The sequence below is a fragment of the Lepus europaeus genome, chromosome 16 (assembly GCF_033115175.1).
Source record: "Lepus europaeus isolate LE1 chromosome 16, mLepTim1.pri, whole genome shotgun sequence".
In the NCBI taxonomy this organism is placed as follows: Eukaryota; Metazoa; Chordata; class Mammalia; order Lagomorpha; family Leporidae; genus Lepus; species Lepus europaeus.
Window position 1 is genome coordinate 88735865 of NC_084842.1, and position 20636 is coordinate 88756500.

Here is a 20636-nt window from a genome sequence, read left to right on the forward strand (position 1 = left end):
GGAAGAGGAGCACGCGGGGACTCGTGCACCTGTCGGGCCCGGGACAGGCAGGGGTCACGTCTGGTTCACCTCCGTCCCCAGCACCTGGCCTGTGGCCTGGCACGGGGCAGCCCGGCGGCTGTGGAGGACTGGGGCCCGGCTGTGCGCACCGAAGGCCCCGTGGCTCCCGGGACAGCCGTGGCTGAGAAAGGCACAGGACGTCCCCGGCCCCGCCCACCTCCAGTCAACTGAGGCACAGACTTCGGGAGAGCGGCCAGCGGGGCTGCGGCCGTGGGAGTTTATTGGTAATACACAGGGTCGCGCCGCGGGGCGCCGGTCGGGGCTCGCGCGTGGGCACAGTAGAAAACCAGTTAGTACAGCAGGAAGCCACAGCCGCCAAGCACGGGGCAGACGGGCTCAGAGCTCGTGTTCGCACCCACGCTGCTCCATCCATTTTCTGCTTCAGGAATTAAATACACTGGAAACACCGTGAAGATACATGGGCAGTCGCTACACACGGGCACTGCCATCAGAGCTAATAAAAAAGCCTGTTTCTCTGCCTGTTTCTTTCAATTTTAAATATGAATTTAGTTTTTTTAAAAAATACAATAAGGAAATAATTACATTCTTAATATGAAAACATCTTACAACTTATAGCCGTGGTCAATTAATTCTGAATACCTATAATTTAAAAGTTGATGTTCAAATTCAAAGTCAACAGTTTCCGTACTTGTTAGCAAATCCAGAGACGAGCCCAGTAGGAACACCTTTGGTCCCGAAGGGCTACGGCCGCAGACTCTCTTTCTCCACCTCTTCCATGGCGGCAGGGGGAGGCGCGCTGCGGGGCTGGGCTCTTCTGGAGGAACCCGAGGGCAGGCGGGCACAGGGGGCCCCCAAGCGTGGGCGCCCCACAGGCCCCGTCCCTTTCAGTGTAGCCCCTCGCCGTGGCCGGATCACGAGGTAGTCGTAACAGGGCCACAAAGCCCTCTGCAGCTGGACGATGACTTCAAAATGACTTCTCCCCTAAGAAGACAGGAGGCTACAGTGTAACACCAGAGCGCTACTGTGACCTCTGCACACGACGGGAGCGGGTTCACACCTCCTGGGGCGCAGGCCATCTATGCAGGTACAGGAGCGGGTTCACACCTCCTGGGCAGGCCGTCTACGCAGGTATGGGAGCGGGTTCACACCTCCTGGGCAGGCCGTCTACGCAGGTATGGGAGCGGGTTCACACCTGGGCAGGCCATCTACGCAGGTATGGGAGTGGGTTCACACCTCCTGGGCAGACTGCAGGTACAGGAGCGGGTTCACACCTCCTGGGGCGCAGGCCGTCTATGCAGGTAAAGGAGCGGGTTCACACCTGGCAGGCCGTCTATGCAGGTACAGGAGCGGGTTCACACCTGGCAGGCTGTCTACGCAGGTACAGGAGCGGGTTCACACCTCCTGGGGCGCAGGCCGTCTATGCAGGTAAAGGAGCGGGTTCACACCTGGCAGGCCGTCTATGCAGGTACAGGAGCGGGTTCACACCTGGCAGGCTGTCTACGCAGGTACAGGAGCGGGTTCACACCTCCTGGGGCGCAGGCCGTCTATGCAGACTGAGGAGTGGGTTCACACTTCCTGGCCATCCCAGGACACAAGGTGACAAACCGGCAGCCTACCCGCTGGGTCTGCTTACGTAGACGGGGGCGAGTGGAAGGTGAGCTGAGGCGGGCACCATCACGGAGCAGGCCTGCAGGGAGCCAGCCCGTGCCTGGGCGGAGTGTGCGGCTGCCCCTCACCCGCGTGGACACTGGCTTCCCTGACGCAGGCCGAGCCCAGCACAGGTGCTCTGTGGAGGGGCTGCAGGGAACTGAAAACTCCACAGCCGCGTGAGGCGGCAGCGGCCTCGGCAGCTCTGGGAAACGGCGCGCGCAGAGCCCCAGGGTGCGCGAGGGGCCCTGAGCCCCGCACGGGTGGCCGGCTCTCTGTGGAGGTGGTTGCCCGTTACGGCGGGAGGTGACGTCTCCTGAAACACGGGACTTCTCCCGGTGGGACTGCCCTGCACCCTGGCGGAAGGTGCTGGTTACGGGCCGGGGGCGGGGCTGGGGGCAGGAGTCCTGACACGCCGTCTCACGTGTGACTAGTATGTACAGACATAAATTAAAAACTACATTCACCAAACATGTACAAATAAATAACTTATTTTGAAGTAAATGCTTTAAAGCAACTTTCTGATTGAATGTGTGTGTCGGGGGGACTCGGGGCCTCGCCCTCCACGGCTGCTCCCCGTGGCTCTGTGGGCAAGGACACCACTGTTTGGTGTCTTCCTGGAGCTGCAGACAGGGTTCTTAAAGACGGACCGCACGCGCCAGCTGTGTGCTCGGGGCGGCCCCGCACGGTGGGGAAGTGTGTGGTGCCCGAGGCTGCGCTGACGGCTCAGCGGCTAGGCCAAGGGAGCAGGCCGGCCCCTTCCTTCCCTCTCCCAGCCCTGGAAACCTGGCCCAGGCCCTGGTCAGAGCAGAACTCTGGCGCAAGGCAGCACAGATCCGCGGTGGCTCAAACCGCCTTCTGGTTTCAGGTGACTCCCGTGCTGCGAGGTGGCCACGGCCTCCTGTGGTGGCAGGGGCCCCAGCTGGGCTCCCCGGCAGGCAGCGCCTCCTCTCCCTAGGCTGCGAAGGAAGGGCGGCTGGGGAGCGTGCAGTCAGCAGGCGGCTCTGTGGTGAGCTCAGGTCTCGGACGGGCAGGGAAGCCGCTTCCAGTCCTGGCCGTGACAGCGTCTTGGTGCGGGCGGCCACCTTCCGGCCCCATAAGAGCCGCTGCAGCCTGGCAGGGTGGGGCTCAGCCTGGGTGCTGGCCGGTTGCAGGTACTCCTGTGGAGGGGCCGGGAGACCGGCTTCCTGCCCACATCGGGAAGGTTCTGGATGGCGCGTGGTGGGCTCGCACCCGTGCAGCGACGTCACCGCCCGTGCTGACATCTCGGAGGACACGTCCACGCCTCGCCAGTGACCAGGGAGGTCTGCAGTGTCCCTTGGGAGACGGCGGAGTCCAGGGACCCTGGCACGGGTGGGGCAGAAGCACAGTCCCAACCACGTCCCTCTGGGAACTGTGGCACAGGGGGCACACAAAGACGTGGACCAGGAGGCCCCACGGCGGGCTGAGGGGCGGGGGAGGCCGGGCCGGCTCTGCCCCCACAGGCCGCAGACGTGAGTCCCGTCTCTGAGAGACGTGCTGGAAGCAGACAACGAGCCCTCGCCTGCTGTGAGGCCACGGCAGGTGCTGGGAGGGGGAGAGGGAGGCACAGGTCCTGATAAAATAGGACACGACTGAGAAGCCCTTAGATCCGCGCGTGACAGACAACAGAGAGACGACTTTAAAAAAAACAGGCTAAAAAGAACGGCAGCTTTTCATGTCCTGGTGATGAAAGCATCCGTCAAAATCAGAAGCCGGAAAGAGGAGCAAGGCAGGCAGGCCCCTCCCCCTGCGGCCCAGGCACCAGGGAGTCAGCTCTGCGGCCCCCAGCCCCCGCAGAGGAGCAGGAGGCCCTGGTGCTGCGTGGGTCCCGCTCACAGCCCCGCTCCCCGCCGGCTGCGCCCAGCTCCTCCAGGGCTGAGCAGAGCCCGCCGTGGCCAGGCTGCCCTGGGAGCAACGGATCAAGCGGTGGCTCTGACGGCCACGGCAGTACTTCACCGCGGCCGCAGGGCCTGCACCTGCTCAGCCCTTCGTCTCTTTTCACAAAGTTGGAAGCCGAAGTCTTACAAGTAAACTCTTTAGAGGGCGCCAGGATACAGTAGAGAGAACACAGCGCGCCAGGCCCGGGAGCCGGCATCCGCGCCGGCACGCTCTCGCCGCGCTGCCCGAGACGCTCTGGGTTCAGCTTCCCGCGGGGACGGTGATGAGGAGCCGGTGTCGGGTGGGCAGTCGGTCCGGGGCCCCTGGCCTCCCCTTATGTCCCGTTCTTCAACTCCCATTCCTAGAGAAAGGAGGCCGGGTGAGACCAGAAGCAAGGACCAGGCTGAGACAGGTGGGCCGCGGCCATCAACACCGGCCTTCCCGAAGCAGGCTGCCACACGGTGGGGCAGCTAACGGAAGGGCTGAGAGCAGGGGCCCCACGAACAGCAGCCCGCACACAGGCACAGCCCCACGTCCGAGGGCGGACGGCCGGGTCAACACCGAGTGTCCACACAGCACCTACGTGAGGTCCCTGGAGAAGCCACACTCGCACACGGAAGCAGTCAGTGTTTACCGGGGACGGTACAGTGTGGTTGTGGCCTGTGCTCTGGCGCAGCGGGTAAAGCCGCCGGCTGTGGTGCTGGCATCCCAAATGGGCACTGGGTCCAGTCCCGGCTGCTCATCTTCTGATCCAGGTAGGTGCTAATGCACCTGGGAAGGCAGTGGAGGATGGGCCAAGTGTCTGGGTCCCTGCGCCCATGTGGGAGACCCGGAGGAAGCTACTGGTTCCTGGCTTCTGCCTGGGCCAGTGCTGGCTGTGGCATCCATCCAGGGAGTAAACCAACGGATGGACGCCCTCCTTCTCTCTGTAACTTTCAAATAAAGAAATAAATCTTAAAAAAGGAAAAAGTGTGGATGCCAAATGTGGGGTACGTGCCACACGCAGGCCCTGACCAGAAACCTGAAGCCAGAGCGGGTGTCCCTGCCCTCGATCCAGCTCCTGACCGGGTCCCTGGGGCGGCAAGGACTTGGGAAGTGGCCGTTAAGACCCAGAACGGCTGTGAAGCTGGGGTGCGGGAAGACGGCGCCCTGCACGCCACCAGAAAGCTCCGGTGTCCCGGGCTCAGGGCCTCACCTTGGCCTTGCGCAGCACGTGCCCGCGGCAGGGGGAGCTGCCGGCGGCCGGCTGGCTCTTCTTCAGGACGGCCGCGCTGTTCACGGGCAGGGGGCCTTCGGCGTCGCTTGTGTCGCAGCTGGAGATGGGCGAGTTCTCCAGCGTCCGGTGCCGCAGGCCGGGAGACTGGCGAGGGAGAGGAAAGCTGTGGGAGGCATGGCTCCCGGGCTGCTCGTGCTCACCAGCAGGAAACGGGAGAAGAGAGCGAGCAGTAAGGACGACCCAAGGGCAGGGCCTGGCCCTGAGGGCCCGTGACGGGGACATGGAGCCCGAGCGGCCACTCCTACCTGCCTGCCCTGGCTGGGAGCAGTGAGGATGGGGCTCGGGGCCTCATCGGCCGTGCCCGGAGCCGGGCTCTCCCACCGCTCTCTCGCTGCCACTCATCTGTCCCCCGCATCGATCACACGTCTAATTTTCTAAGCGCATTCCCGTGGGTCGGCTGTCCCTGAGCGGGCCAACATTAGCACACGGGATCCAATCTCGCCGCCAGTGACACGGCAGCCACGCGGGTGCCGACTGATGGACTGCTGGAAGGCGCCCCGTGGACTGGAGCGCCCCCAGAGCTGCCCAGGCCTGTCTCTGCTTCTCCCCACGGGGTTACTGGGTGCTGTCTGGGGGCAGGGTCGGCCGACTGCTGCACCCCGGAGGCAGCACTCCCTGTTCTTACTGGTGGAGGCCTGCAGGCCCCAGAGCCCTGCTCCAACCTCTGCCCAGACAGGCGGCCGCGCCACCAGCACACCAGCCTTCCCGGAAAGGCTGGGACGAGGCACGGGATGGGTGTGCGTGGTGGTGGAGAGCAGGCAGGAGCAGCAGCACGTGACCCACATCTGGAAGGGCCACTCTCTGACCCAGCCCGCCGACAGGCCCTCAGAGATGAGCTGGGCCCTGGGCTTCCAGAGGATGGCTTTGCCTGTGTGCCAAAGGCAGGCAGGTGGACGGGCAGGGGGAGCTGACCAAAGAGGCCACAGCAAAACTCCAGATGCCTCCTGTCCCACACCCTCCAGACAGGAAGAGAAGGGCATGGGGCCATGGGCTGGCTCACCTAGGACCCCAGGGACGCATCACGGGGACCAGACCTCTGTATGCACCAGGGCACAGGGCCACACAGGCCTTCCTCAGCACACCCTGGGCCTGTCTGTGTCCAGCCTGGAGGCCAGGGACTCCCACGTCACAGCTCTACTGCGCCCACGCCTCCCTGTGCCTGCGGCACTGCCTTCAGGGACTGCTGGTGTCTGACACACAGGCCATGCTACTCCAGGAGAGGTGGGCTCACCTGTCAGCTCCCACTGCGGGCTGCAGGAGCGTGCGCAGTGAGCAGGGCCAGACCGGCAGCGCTGGTAACAGTGACAGTCACGTCACTGTCAGCTCGCACTGCGGGCTGCAGGAGCGTGCGCAGTGAGCAGGGCCAGACCGGCAGCGCTGGTAACAGTGACAGTCACGTCACTGTCAGCTCGCACTGCGGGCTGCAGGAGCGTGCGCAGTGAGCAGGGCCAGACCGGCAGCGCTGGTAACAGTGACAGTCACGTCACTGTCAGCTCCCACTGCGGGCTGCAGGAGCGTGCGCAGTGAGCAGGGCCAGACCGGCAGCGCTGGTAACAGTGACAGTCACGTCGCCATGAGTCTGACTGCACTTTGTACACTCGCACTCGCTCAGCGGGACTCAGCTACGCGGTCGGGAACGTAGGGGGGCAGGCACACGTGCGGTGCGTGTCATCTCCACCCCACACAGGGAAACACTGGGCCTGGCCTGCCCCTCCCCACTGCCACACTAACGCTCCACCGCACACAGCTGCTGAAGTGAGGGTGGTGGTCCCTGTGCTGATGGACGCTGGGGAGGGGGAGAGGGAAAACAGAGGGCAGGCCAGCAGCGAGCAGGGACGCTGGCTTTTGGAGGCACTAGAGCGCTACAGGCCTATGGGTCCTGCCAGTACACGCACCCCAGTGCTGGGGTGGGGCATGTGTGTGCGCACCTGTGTGCACATGAGTGTATGTGTGCACACATGTGGGTATGTATGCATGTGTGTGCACCTGTGCACACGCGTGTGCAGGTATATGCACATGCGAGTGTATTATGCACACATGTGGGTATGTATGCATGTGTGTGCACACGAGTGTGCAGGTATATGCACATGTGAGTGTATGTGTGCATGCATGTGGGTACGTGTATGCATGTGTATGCACACGAGTGTGCAGGTATATGCACATGTGGGTATGTGTATGCATGTGTGTGCACCTGTGCGCACACGTGTGCAGGTATATGCACATGTGAGTGTATGTGTGCACACATGTGGGTACGTGTATGCATGTGTGTGCACACGAGTGTGCAGGTATATGCATATGTGAGTTCATGTGTGCACACATGTGGGTGTGTGTATGTGTGTGCACCTGTGCGCATGAGTGTGCAGGCATATGCACATGTGAGTGCATGCGTGCACACATGTGGGTACGTGTATGCATGTGTGTGCACACGTGCACGTGTTACTTAGATGTTACTGGTGGCATCTTCCAGGCTCGGCAACTTACCAAGCGGCCTGGGAAGGAGCTGGGGCGGGATGGAAGCAGACGCGGCATGGCGACCAGCTGAGAAGGGGCCTGGGCACACGGACACTGGGCACGTGGGCTCTCGTCAGCAAGCCGACCTCGCTGGGCTCAGCTCCTCACTGGCACATGGGAGCCGTGACACCTGGCTATAGGCTCATTAGGACTCCACGGAGCAGTGACAGACGACAGGGAGCCCTCAGGAGGGAACCGCTGACCGTGCTGGTGTCCCTGGCCAGGCTCTGTCCTGCTAGGCCCCGCGGGAACACGGCTGCGCTCCCTGTGTTCTGGGCTCCTCAGCCCCGGCAAGCTTTATAAAAATTCGCTGCTTTGAATGCAACTCTCCATCTGACCAGAGCAGTCAATCAGGCCTGCATTCTGGAGCGACGGGAGAGCCGGGCCTTGCACGGTCAGACCGGACAGGAGGCGAGGGACTGGGATTCTGCGGCCGCCAGAATCTGGGTGCCAGAGAGGAGGAGCTGTGCCGGCCGCCTTCGCACGGCACCGGGGCCTGGGCGAGCCTTCGGCAGTCCGCTCCAGGGAGCTGGCGGCGTGCTTACCTGTGGGCTCGACGTCCCTGACTTGGGCTCAATGGCCAGCCCCAGCGTGAGCCCGCCGGCCAGGGCCGTCCGCAGGCTCTCCTTGACCTCGGTCAGCTCCAGCTCCAGGTTCACCCGCTCCGCCTCCTTCTGCTTGCACTCCTCCTCCAGCTTCTTCAGCTTGTCTTCCAGAAGCGCCTGCGTCTGCCGGCCTGAAACCCGGGACACATCCTGCTCCCACACCGGCCTGAGACCCGGGACACGCCCTGCTCCCACACCGGCCTGAGACCCGGGACAGGCCCTGCTCCCACACCGGCCTGAGACCCGGGACAGGCCCTGCTCCCACACCGGCCTGAGACCCGGGACACGCCCTGCTCCCACACCGGCCTGAGACCCGGGACAGGCCCTGCTCCCACACCGGCCTGAGACCCGGGACACGTCCTGCTCCCACACCGGCCTGAGACCCGGGACACGCCCTGCTCCCACACCGGCCTGAGACCCGGGACACGCCCTGCTCCCACACCGGCCTGAGACCCGGGACAGGCCCTGCTCCCACACCGGCCTGAGACCCGGGACAGGCCCTGCTCCCACATCGGCGCTGCTCCCCACGGCAGAGGCCCGGCCTTGAGCCACCGGTGCCGGCCTTCCCACGAAGCTGAAACACAGCTGCTCCAAAGGAACAGCACCCTTGTCCAGCGCCTTCCTGTAGCCCGGAGGGCACGGACCAGGACAGGGTCTCGAGTTTCACCCACTGAAGGAGGCCACAATGTGCTCATTTTCAGTAAAAATGTGGAATTTGTTTGTGGGTTTTTTTTTAAGCAGTATCCAGATCTGGAGCTATGGAGAAAACCAAATCTGATTTCATTTTTATTTTTAAATGTTTATTTATTTGAAAGGCAGAGTTAGAGACACAGAGAGAGAGAGATCCTCTATCTACTCGCTCACTCCCCAAATGGCCACAATGGTTAGGGCTGGGCCAGGCTCAAGCCAGGAGCTTCTTCCGGATCTCCCGTGTGGGAGGGGCCCAGGCACTCGGTCATCCTCTACTGCTTTCCCAGGCCATAGCAGGGAGCTGGGTAGGAAAGGGAGCAGCCGGGACGTGAACCTGCACCCGTGTGGGATTCCAGCCTCACAGGCGGTGGCTCGACCTGCCACAACAGGGCACCAGCCCAAAAGGTGGAACTTGAACTACAATTTCCAAAGGCGGCGCTGACCGATTCCAGCTCTCCTGCCGGCTGCTCCACGTCAGTGACAGAGCCCACGTCGCCAGAGGCCATGGCCCACCCTTCCTTGAGGCACCCTGCTTTATGGCTGGAGTGCCCCCAGGGGGCAGGTGCCGCACCGACCTGCAGATGAGAGCCGAGGGCGTGACAGGCCTGCACACGGCGGTGGCGAGAGCGTCCTGGGCCTCTCTGCACCTCTGCTCTCCTCCCAGGCAGCCTCAGTGTGACGTCACACCCTGTCCTGGCTCCAGGGCCATCCTGACCCCCGACCTGCCCAGCCCCACTCAACTCCACAGCACAACTCAAGTTCCTACCACCCCGGCAGAGTCAGGCGTGGCTGGAGCCCCTGCTACTGGCTCAGTGGGCACCGCGGCAGCTGCTGTTGGCGTGGAAGGAAGCCGCTCGATGGCCACAAAGCCCCTCTGGGGGGCCGGCACCGTGGCTCACTTGGTTAATCCTCCGCCTGTGGTGCCAGCATCCCATATGGGCGCCAGTTCTAGTCCCGGTTGCTTCTCTTCCAGGCCAGCTCTCTGCTATGGCCCAGGAAGGCAGTGGAGGATGGCCCAAGTGCTTGGGTCCCTGCACCCACATGGGAGACCAGGAGAAGCACCTGGCTCCTGGCTTCAGATTGGTGTAGCTCCGGCAGTAGCACCCATTTGGGTGGTGAAACATCGGATGAAGAACTTTCTCTCTGTCTAACTCTATCTGTCAAATAATAATAATAATATAAAAAAAGCCCCTCTGGGCCTCCCTGTCCTTTGCACCTGCATCCCCCCTCCCTGCCAGGCTGGCAAAGCCTCATGGGAAGAGTCGGCCTGAGCCAGGCAGCAGAGTGCTGGCCCCGTGTGCCAATCCATGGCACTGCCCTGGCTGCTGTCTGGGTTTCGCGGAAGCCGTGCCTGCACTCTTGCTCCTCCTATCCCACTGGCCCGTCCTCCTGCCCCCACTGGCTCCCACGCTCAGACGCCACCGTACTCTCGGCAGCATCTTCTCAGGGAGGCCCCCGCAGGAGCCTCTGGACGGCGCCTGTGAGTGTCACGCACCCCTACAGACAACCCCCTCCCAGAGACACCGTGCTCGGGATCTACGGAGAGCACGGAGGGCGGCCACAGCCTCCGGGGTCGGCACCCCTGCTGCCTCAGCAAATGGCCTCTGCCCACCATGCTGGTCCCCGCCCCGGGCCCTCCGGCGACGCCTCTGGACCCCAGGAAGCACGGCTGGGCATGACTGTGCTCCCGAGCCCGGGCCCTGGGGGCAGGGTGGGCTGAGGGCAGCCGCGGCGCGGGCCCTACCAGCGTTCGCCTCGATGGCCGCCCGCAGGTCCCTGCGCTCCTTCCGCAGCTGGGCCAGCCTGTTCCGCAGCGCTTCCTTCCTCCGCACCAGCTCCTCCTCTTGGCTCTGCAGCCGCTTCGCGTCCGCTTCCACCCGGTTCTTCCCGTACTTGTACTGGTCAGCATCTAAAACCAGGGAGCGACAGAAACCGGGCTGAATCAGGCGAGTGAGAGGTGGATCCGGACGCCTGCTGAACCAGCCCTCGGTCAGACCAAGCCCGAGCGAGTCACCTCGGAGAAACTCCCAGTTAGACCCCAACAAGAGAGAGGAGGGCGGCTTGAAGGAGGAGACAAGTGAGGACCTCCGCCTCTTCACTGCTCTGTGGACGGATTTCAAACGGTGGAGACGAGCGTCAGGTCCCTCTCCTCTGAGGCCCCTCAGTGAGCGTCCGCACGGGAGCTCCCCGGGAGGACACCTCCCTGCACCTGTGTCCGTCTGTGGTTTGCAAAGTCCCGCCCTGCGCCACGCGCCCGTGTGGCTGGGAGGCAGCCCGCACGCCTGCTCTGGCACGCAGCGGCACCATGGATGTTTGCCGGGTGACCGGGCAGGAGCTGCAGCCGAGTGTGCCACCGGTCGGCCGCGTGACCCTGGACGAGGTACTCGGTCTTTGCGAGCCCCAGTCTCCCCTCCTGTGAAATGAGAATAAGGAGAGCAGGCAGCGCACGGGCTGTCACGAGAGCCCGTATCCACAGGGCACGGGCCGTCACGAGAGCTCGTACCCACAGGGCACGGGCGGTCACGAGAGCTCGTATCCACAGGGCATAGGCTGTCACGAGAGCTCGTACCCACAGGGCACGGGCGGTCACGAGAGCTCATATCCACAGGGCACGGGCCGTCATGAGAGCTCGTATCCACAGGGCACGGGCGGTCACGAGAGCTCGTATCCACAGGGCACGGGCCGTCACGAGAGCTCGTATCCACAGGGCACGGGCCGTCACGAGAGCTCGTATCCACAGGGCACGGGTGGTCACGAGAGCTCGTATCCACAGGGCATGGGTGGTCACAAGAGCTCGTATCCACAGGGCATGGGTGGTCACGAGAGCTCGTATCCACAGGGCACGGGCCGTCACGAGAGCTCGTATCCACAGGGCACGGGTGGTCACGAGAGCTCGTACCCACAGGGCACGGGCCGTCACGAGAGCTCGTATCCACAGAGCACACGGGCCGTCACGAGAGCTCGTATCCACAGGGCACGGGCCGTCACGAGAGCTCGTATCCACAGGGCACGGGCGGTCACGAGAGCTCGTATCCACAGGGCACGGGCCGTCACGAGAGCTCGTATCCACAGGGCACGGGCGGTCACGAGAGCTCGTATCCACAGGGCACGGGCCGTCACGAGAGCTCGTATCCACAGGGCACGGGCCGTCACGAGAGCTCGTATCCACAGGGCACGGGCCGTCACGAGAGCTCGTATCCACAGGGCATGGGTGGTCACGAGAGCTCGTATCCACAGGGCACGGGCCGTCACGAGAGCTCGTATCCACAGGGCACGGGTGGTCACGAGAGCTCGTACCCACAGGGCACGGGCCGTCACGAGAGCTCGTATCCACAGAGCACACGGGCCGTCACGAGAGCTCGTATCCACAGGGCACGGGCCGTCACGAGAGCTCGTATCCACAGGGCACGGGCCGTCACGAGAGCTCGTGACAGGGCACTGAGGAGACACACAAAGGCAGCACTACCTAGTGCTTGTTAAATCAATGGATGCGTGAAGACCAAACTCATCTTAGGGGAAGTTCAGAGGCTCGGCCAGCGCTGCAGAGCGGTCACCGGGCTGCCTCCCGACGTCAGCCAGCCAGCGGCAGCTCTCTGGACAGACGCACCGAGGTCAGCGAGCTCATGGCACAGCCCCCACGCCGGCCTCCCTCGCTGTACCACAAGCTGCCGTGGGGTCCAGGTCCCGGAGGGCGGCCAGACAGAGGCCTCTGGGAGGCGGACGCCCCACCCCTGCTGCAGGGCTCTGGGCGAGCCTGCCGTCTCCCTCCACAGGCAGAGACGATGGGGACCCCCAGAGTGGCGTCTGGGAGACGGTCTGATGTTGAGAAGCAGGGGCTGCTCCCTGGCGCTCTCGCAGCACCGGAGACAATGGACATGCCAGGGCCACGCAGCCACACCCAGCGCCGGTCTTGGCTGCTGCAGGCACCGACTCCTGCCGTGCAGCTGTCACGATCTCAGGGCGACCCTGCGCTTATGACACCATACAGGAAACCAGCCCCGCCCAGCCCCTCCCCCACGGAACGGCGCCAGCCCGGTGGCCTGAGGAAAACCCTCAGGGACCTGGCACGGAAGTGCTGCGTCCCAGGCTGCCGTGACGACATAGTTTGCATACAGGGCCACTCATCTCTGCACTAGCGTCTCCCCTAACGAACCTGCACACTAACCCACACGTTTCCCCATCTTTGGTCCCCAGACAACCTGCATTAATTATTTTTCTCTTGTCACCATCAGATGTCACCAGAGTGAATGGCAGCTCCCTGGAGAAGGCCTCGTGGAAAGGAGGTGCAAACCACCGTGAAGTAAAACAAACACGGACCGACAAACCCCCTCGGCAACTGGCTCCCCAGGCCGCATCATTCCCAGACGGCATGCTGAACAGCGGGAAGGCAGATCCATAGGAACACACCGCCAGGAAGCTAAGGCCCCAGGTGACAGCCGCAAGGAGGCCGGCGCCGCCCCGGCTCCCAGCCCACGGACTCGAAGCACAAGTCAGAGGAGAACAGAGCGGTGGGTGAGCTCGGGAGAGAATGGGCGCATTTCTTCAGGGCCAGAAGCACCACATGCTGATGGGCAGTTCCAAGGCCAGGCCTGGACGTGGTGGACAAAGGCAGCCCTGCGACTCCCCTGTGCACTGGACAGGGGAGCTTAGTGTGGGGACGGACGCTTGGAGAAGACGTCACCAGCTGGACGCAGGTCTGTCTTCACTGGCACAGACTGGTCCACTAGGGCCAGAGTCAGGTGCGGATCCCAGGTGACAACCGCAGGTGGCCGTGGTCAGCTCAGCATTGGCATCTAACAGTCTCCCTCCCGGCCACCCCGGCAGGCCCTGACTCGGAGCTCCTGCACCCTGCAGAGCCAGGGCCACGGCCTTGCACTTGCCGATCTGCACTGGCTTCCTAGGAACCAAAGCTGCCCTGTCTGAGCTCTGCATCCGCAGCAACACACGGCACAGAACGGCTGCTGCTCTAACTCTGCCTCTCCAATAGGTAAATACATCACACACACACACATACATACATACATACATCACACACACATACATAAATACATACCTCTCTAATAGGTAAATACACCACACACACACACACACATACATGCCTCTCCAATAGGTAAATACATCACACACACACACATACATACATACCTCTCCAATAAATACATCACACACACATACATAAATACATACCTCTCCAATAGGTAAATACATCACACATACACACACACATACATGCATCTCCAATAGATACATCACACACACATACGTACATACCTCTCCAATAAATACATCACACATACATAAAAACTTCTCCAATAGATAAATACATCACACATACACACATACATCATACATACATACTTCTCCAATAGATAAATACATCACACACACACATACATACATACCTCTCCAATAGATAAATACATCACACATACACACATACATACATACCTCTCCAATAGATAAATACATCACACATACACACATACATACATACCTCTCCAATAGATAAATACATCATACATACACACACACATACATACCTCTCAAATAGATAAATACATAAGAGAGGCAGAGGCACAGAGAGAGAGAGACCTTCTATCCGCTGGTTCACTCCCCAAATGGCTGCAACAGCCAGAGCTGTGCTGATCTGAGTCCAGGAGCCAGGAGCTTCCTCCAGGTCTCCCATGCGGGTGCCAGGGCCATCCTCCACTGCCTTCCCGGGCCCCAGCTGAGAGCTGGATCGGAAGTGGAGCAGCCGGCCCTCAAACTGGCACCCATACAGGATGCCGGCACTGCAGGCAGTGGCTTGACACACTAACCCACAGCGCTGGCCTCATGAATTTTTAAAGAAACAATACCCGTAAGTCCTAGTGCATGGCCAGGGTTGGAGGCACAGCCCCCCGTGCTGGCTGCAGATGGAGGTGAAGACGCCCGCCGACCAAGGGTGTTCACAGGACTCGTCAGGAGCAGGTGGGCAACACAGCTGTCTCCTGACCCAGGGCCCAGGGCTCTCGCAGAGGCCCTGCACCTGCACCTGCAAGTGTCACTTCACTCTGACTTCCAGTAGTGTGGTCTTTCCTTCGGACAACAGTCACAAAATCCTCGCCGTTGCCAACCCAGCATGCACCACGTGTGCAGCGTGAGCGGCCGGCGCCAGCCCCCACACTTCCCAGCGAACGGCGCACTTACTTGAAGCTGTGCGTCTCACACCGGCGGCGCTCTCGGCTTTCTTCTGCTGGCCGCTCCCCGTCTTCCCTTTGCCTGGAACCCCGTTAGATGCTGCTGGGGGCTTCTTACCCTTGAACTACGAATAAACATAGGAGAATGTTAAAATCAGACACCAAGGAGCGCCCTGTGCTCTGCGGTGACTTCTGTCCCTGCCTTTAAGCAGAACCTAGCCGAGACCCAGGACACAGGGAGCCCGAGGAAACCCATCTGGCTGCCAGCCCTGGACCGCGTGACGCTCCTGGAACAGCGGACGTCCGGCGCTGGCTCAGAGCCAATGTGGCCCTGGGGCGTCCTCAGCTGTGCGCTGCGGGAGCCGCACAGCCCCGGCCCCGCGGCCTCCACTCTGCCGTGGAGCAGCGGAGCGCACACTCTGAGAGGTCCCTGTGCTTCCACACGCAGGCTTCCTCTCCCGTGTGGGAAAGAAAAGCGACACGGCAGTAGCAGCTGTCTGGACGGCGTCTGCACCGCGTCACGGGTGAACAGACGCGCGGCAGGCACACGCACGGGCAGCACCTCAGACCCGGGACTCGAGCACCCACACCTGTCAGCGTCCGAGAGGCCCCGGGCGCAGTCCTCACAGAGGCGAGGGACAGCTGCGCTTCGGCCAGGGGGGCACAGACGCCACTCACAACACTGGTGCGGGCGGCTGACGCCCCAAGGGCACGCAGGTGAGATCAGAAGCATGTGCTAACCACAGCGCTGTTCCTGCAACGCCTGGGCGCTCTGCTGTGGGAGCCTCCTCGCCGCCTGACAGCTTCCTGGGGTAAGTACCCGCCTTCCATTCACAGGGGCGCCCAGGGAAGGACTCAGAGACGTGTGACAGAGACTGCAGGAGTACAGAAGCCATGCAGTACCGCTGCGTTGATTGCTACAACCAACAGGCCGTCCGAGGCCAGCGAGCGACGGGTGCACCTTGGCCGTGCGGTAAATCCAGTTTGACCCCAGGGTTGACTTCGGGTAGCCAAGCCCGTTCCGTTACGTCTCCTTCTGCTGTGGCCCTTGTTTTATTGGAGGCTGCCAGTTCTCGCTCCATCATTTAGGGGATGCTGAGTGAGGCAGGGACGCTCACCTACAGACCTAGGGTACCGACATCTCTCCTGCGGAATTCCGGACGTGGCGAGCTGACACGCCATCCGTACCAGCACGTGATGCCAAATCTGCTTGCACTAATAGAACTCCACTTTTCAATTCGACTTTCTACGACAGTCCTGGAGCCTGGGGGACCTCCAAGGCTTTGGCGTACTGACGAGAACACGGAGGCCAGGGGCTGTCACACCAGACTGCGGCTCCGCCTGCACCCTCAGGATCTCCAGGGCCGACCCCTGAGCGATGTGACAGGTAACAGATGCACAGACAGTTCCCCGTGGGACTGCTGGTGGCGCCAGTCTCCCGGAGCCGCCTCCTGAACCTCCAGGCTTGCACCTGGCACTCATGATTTTTAAGATTACCCAAAGAATGGGAGGAAAAGAAAAAACCAGGAAACAGGCCCATTTGCTTTATGCCACTGTTCTTACGGACGGTGCTTGGATCCCTGGGCGGAGCACACACCATGCTTAGGTTACAGGCTCATGAGAACACAGCATGATGTTCGCTCTGACGTGCTGCCCCGGAGACTGACATGGGGACCCGATGGAGCACCCCTGCCGTGGGCACCTGGGCAGTGAGCCCGCAGATGGAGGCTCCCTATCTCTCACTGTGTCTCTGCTTTTCAAATACATGAAAACAAAATGCAAAAAGTCAACCTCAAGGTCACCTGTCATTCAGGACTCATCACCACTGCTTCCCGGCGTCTGCGAGGGTCTGCTGCATATCCCTTACGTGCTCACCGACCAGAGTGAGCGCACCTGCGCACGCGTCTCTGTGAGCCGTGAGCCGTGAGCCGTGAGCCGAGCCACCGCTGCGGCGAGCCTTCCCTTCCCGTGCGTGTGGCGCGGACACAGAGGGAACCAGGGTGTGAGACCCTCTGAGAGGTTTCCTTACTCTCTCTGAGAGCTCTGTCTCGGTTCTCCTCACTCACAAAACTCCCTGGCGAATTCGCCCAGAGGGCAGGCAGGCGGACGCGGGCGAGGTGGCACGGCGCTGCGCCCCTGGAGGCCCCGCGGCGCCCCACGCTCCTGCTGAGCCAACCCGAGGCTTCGCCCCGATGGCCCCTCACCGCGAGCTGCACAACCGCGGACGCCGAGAGGGATAGAGGCGAGGTGCCGTACCTGAGAGGGAGGCCCGAGAGACGCCCTCCCCACAGAAGAGGTGTTAGTGAGAGACGGGGCGGGAGGCGGGCTGCGGGAGGCGGGGTGTCTGCAGTGGTTAGAGGCCGGCCGAGAAGCCTTCCTGTCAGGAGAGCAGCGGGCAAAGATTTTCGGCGACGGCAAGTTATCGTACAGGCCTGCGTTATCATAGAGCACCTCTTCTCCCCCGCCTCTGCCATAGGATGCAGGGAAGTCCTCCTCCGGGTCCCACTGAAACACACACAGCTGTGTTAGTGACGCGACACACTGTCACCCCCACACACGTACCACCCCCCCCCACACCACACACATCACACACACAGCTGTGTTAGTGACGCGACACACTGTCACCCCCACACACGTACCACCCCCCCACCACCACACCACACACATCACACACACAGCTGTGTTAGTGACGCGACACACTGTCACCCCCACACACGTACCACCCCCCACACACACATCACACACACAGCTGTGTTAGTGACGCGACACACTGTCACCCCCACACACGTACCACCCCCCCCCACACCACACACATCACACACACAGCTGTGTTAGTGACGCGACACACTGTCACCCCCACACACGTACCACCCCCCCACACACCACACACATCACACACACAGCTGTGTTAGTGACGCGACACACTGTCACCCCCACACACGTACCACCCACCCCCCCACACCACACACACATGCGGCCTTGTGTTAGTGACGCGACACACTGTCACCCCCACACACGTACCACCCCCCCACACACCACACACATCACACACACAGCTGTGTTAGTGACGCGACACACTGTCACCCCCACACACGTACCACCCCCCCCACCACACACATCACACACACAGCTGTGTTAGTGACGCGACACAGTCACCCCCACACACGTACCACCCCCCCACACCACACCACACACATCACACACACATGTGGCCTTGTGTTAGTGACGCGGCACCCAGAACAGCAGGTCTCCGCAAGGCCACTGTCACCCACACACACGTACCACCCCCCCCACACCACACACACACACACACACACGCTGCCTTGTTGCTAGTGACCGTGACATGGAAAACAGCAGGGCTCAGCAAGGCCACTGTCACCAGCACCCCAGGGCCACTGTCCCCCAGCTGTCACCACCAACAGACACACACATATCACACACACACAGGCAGAACATTGAAAAGAACGTAGTGACTTTGAGGTCTTTGGAAAACACATTTTCCTCTAACTGTTCCTGGGGCCACTGGGTTATGATGCTTTGTTCTGTTCTGTTTCTTAAAGCAGGAAAACATATCGATGTGACATTTGCTGCCTTAGACCAGAATGGGATGACCCCAAACCGGGACATGGCACGAGGGCGTGGGGAACAGGTTCGGGTGCTGTCCACATCCCCGTTCCTCTCCCTGTACTTAACACAGGGGGGCGCGGGCACACACTGGGCGCTGTCCACGCACCCCGTTCCTCTCCCTGTACTTAACACAGGGGGGCGCAGGCACAGACTGGGCGCTGTCCACGCACCCCGTTCCTCTCCCTGTACTTAACACAGGGGGGCGCGGGCACAGACTGGGCGCTGTCCACGCACCCCGTTCCTCTCCCTGTACTTAACACAGGGGGGCGCGGGCACACACTGGGCGCTGTCCACGCACCCCGTTCCTCTCCCTGTACTTAACACAGGGGGGCGCGGGCACAGACTGGGCGCTGTCCACGCACCCCGTTCCTCTCCCTGTACTTAACACAGGGGGGCGCGGGCACAGACTGGGCGCTGTCCACGCACCCCGTTCCTCTCCTTGTACTTAAAAAAGGAGGGCGTGGGCACACACTGGGCACTGTCCACACACCCCGTTCCTCTCCCTGTACTTAACACAGGGGGGCGCGGGCACACACTGGGCGCTGTCCACGCACCCCGTTCCTCTCCCTGTACTTAACAGAGGGGGGCGCGGGCACAGACTGGGCGCTGTCCACGCACCCCGTTCCTCTCCTTGTACTTAACACAGGGGGCAGCGGGCACACACTGGGCGCTGTCCACGCACCCCGTTCCTCTCCCTGTACTTAACACAGGGGGGCGCGGGCACACACTGGGCGCTGTCCACGCACCCCGTTCCTCTCCCTGTACTTAACACAGGGGGGCGCGGGCACACACTGGGCGCTGTCCACGCACCCCGTTCCTCTCCCTGTACTTAACACAGGGGGGCGCGGGCACACACTGGGCGCTGTCCACATCCCCGTTCCTCTCCCTGTACTTAACACAGGGGGGCGCGGGCACACACTGGGCGCTGTCCACGCACCCCGTTCCTCTCCCTGTACTTAACACAGGGGGGCGCGGGCACAGACTGGGCGCTGTCCACGCACCCCGTTCCTCTCCCTGTACTTAACACAGGGGGGCGCGGGCACACACTGGGCGCTGTCCACGCACCCCGTTCCTCTCCCTGTACTTAACACAGGGGGGCGCGGGCACACACTGGGCGCTGTCCACGCACCCCGTTCCTCTCCCTGTACTTAACACAGGGGGGCGCGGGCACAGACTGGGCGCTGTCCACGCACCCCGTTCCTCTCCTTGTATTTAACACAAGGGGGGGGCGGGCACAGACTGGGCGCTGTCCACGCACCCTGTTCCTCTCCCTGTACTTAACACAGGGGGGCGCGGGCACAGACTGGGCACTGTCCACGCACCCCGTTCCTCTCCTTGTATTTAACACAAGGGGGGCGTGGGCACACACTGGGCGCTGTCCACGCACCCTGTTCCTCTCCCTGTACTTAACACAGGGGGGCGCGGGCACAGACTGGGCGCTGTCCACGCACCCCGTTCCTCTCCCTGTACTTGAACACAGGGGGGCGCAGGCACAGACTGGGCGCTGTCCACGCACCCCGTTCCTCTCCTTGTACTTAAAAAAGGAGGGCGTGGGCACACACTGGGCACTGTCCACACAACCCGTTCCTCTCCTTGTACTTAACACAGGGGGGCGCGGGCACACACTGGGCGCTGTCCACGCACCCCGTTCCTCTCCCTGTACTTAACACAGGGGGGCGCGGGCACAGACTGGGCACTGTCCATGCACCCCGTTCCTCTCCTTGTACTTAACACAGGGGGCAGCGGGCACACACTGGGCGCTGTCCACGCCCCCGTTCCTCTCCTTGTACTTAACACAGGGGGGCGCGGGCACACACTGGGCGCTGTCCACGCACCCCGTTCCTCTCCCTGTACTTAACACAGGGGGGCGCGGGCACACACTGGGCGCTGTCCACGCACCCCGTTCCTCTCCCTGTACTTAACACAGGGGGGCGCGGGCACACACTGGGCGCTGTCCACGCACCCCGTTCCTCTCCTTGTATTTAACACAAGGGGGGGGCGGGCACACACTGGGCGCTGTCCACGCACCCCGTTCCTCTCCTTGTACTTAACACAGGGGGGCGCGGGCACACACTGGGCGCTGTCCACATCCCCGTTTCTCTCCTTGTACTTAACACAGGGGGCGTGGGCACAGACTGGGCGCTGTCCACGCACCCCGTTCCTCTCCTTGTACTTAACACA

The 20636-nt window shown here is 62.2% G+C and overlaps 1 protein-coding gene across 8 annotated transcripts in view; it reads right to left on the bottom strand.

Annotated features, from left to right (window-relative positions):
* Positions 1-246: 246 nt before the first annotated feature.
* AFAP1 (actin filament associated protein 1) overlaps positions 247-20636 on the bottom strand; it is a 183215-nt gene continuing 162825 nt past the window's right edge. For 3 of the 8 annotated variants that reach the window (XM_062212641.1, XM_062212640.1, XM_062212642.1), the window contains exons 13-17: positions 14839-14953; positions 10394-10558; positions 7900-8090; positions 4763-4927; positions 247-3928 (exon numbers count right to left, since the gene is read on the bottom strand). In XM_062212641.1, the coding sequence (XP_062068625.1) occupies positions 3902-3928; positions 4763-4927; positions 7900-8090; positions 10394-10558; positions 14839-14953 (663 nt within the window). In that variant the 3' untranslated portion in view covers positions 247-3901. Of the gene's footprint in view, positions 3929-4762; positions 4928-7899; positions 8091-10393; positions 10559-14838; positions 14954-17084; positions 17334-20636 lie in introns of all 8 variants that reach the window. The other 5 variants (XR_009868165.1, XR_009868162.1, XR_009868164.1 and 2 more) reach the window with 5 other exon arrangements.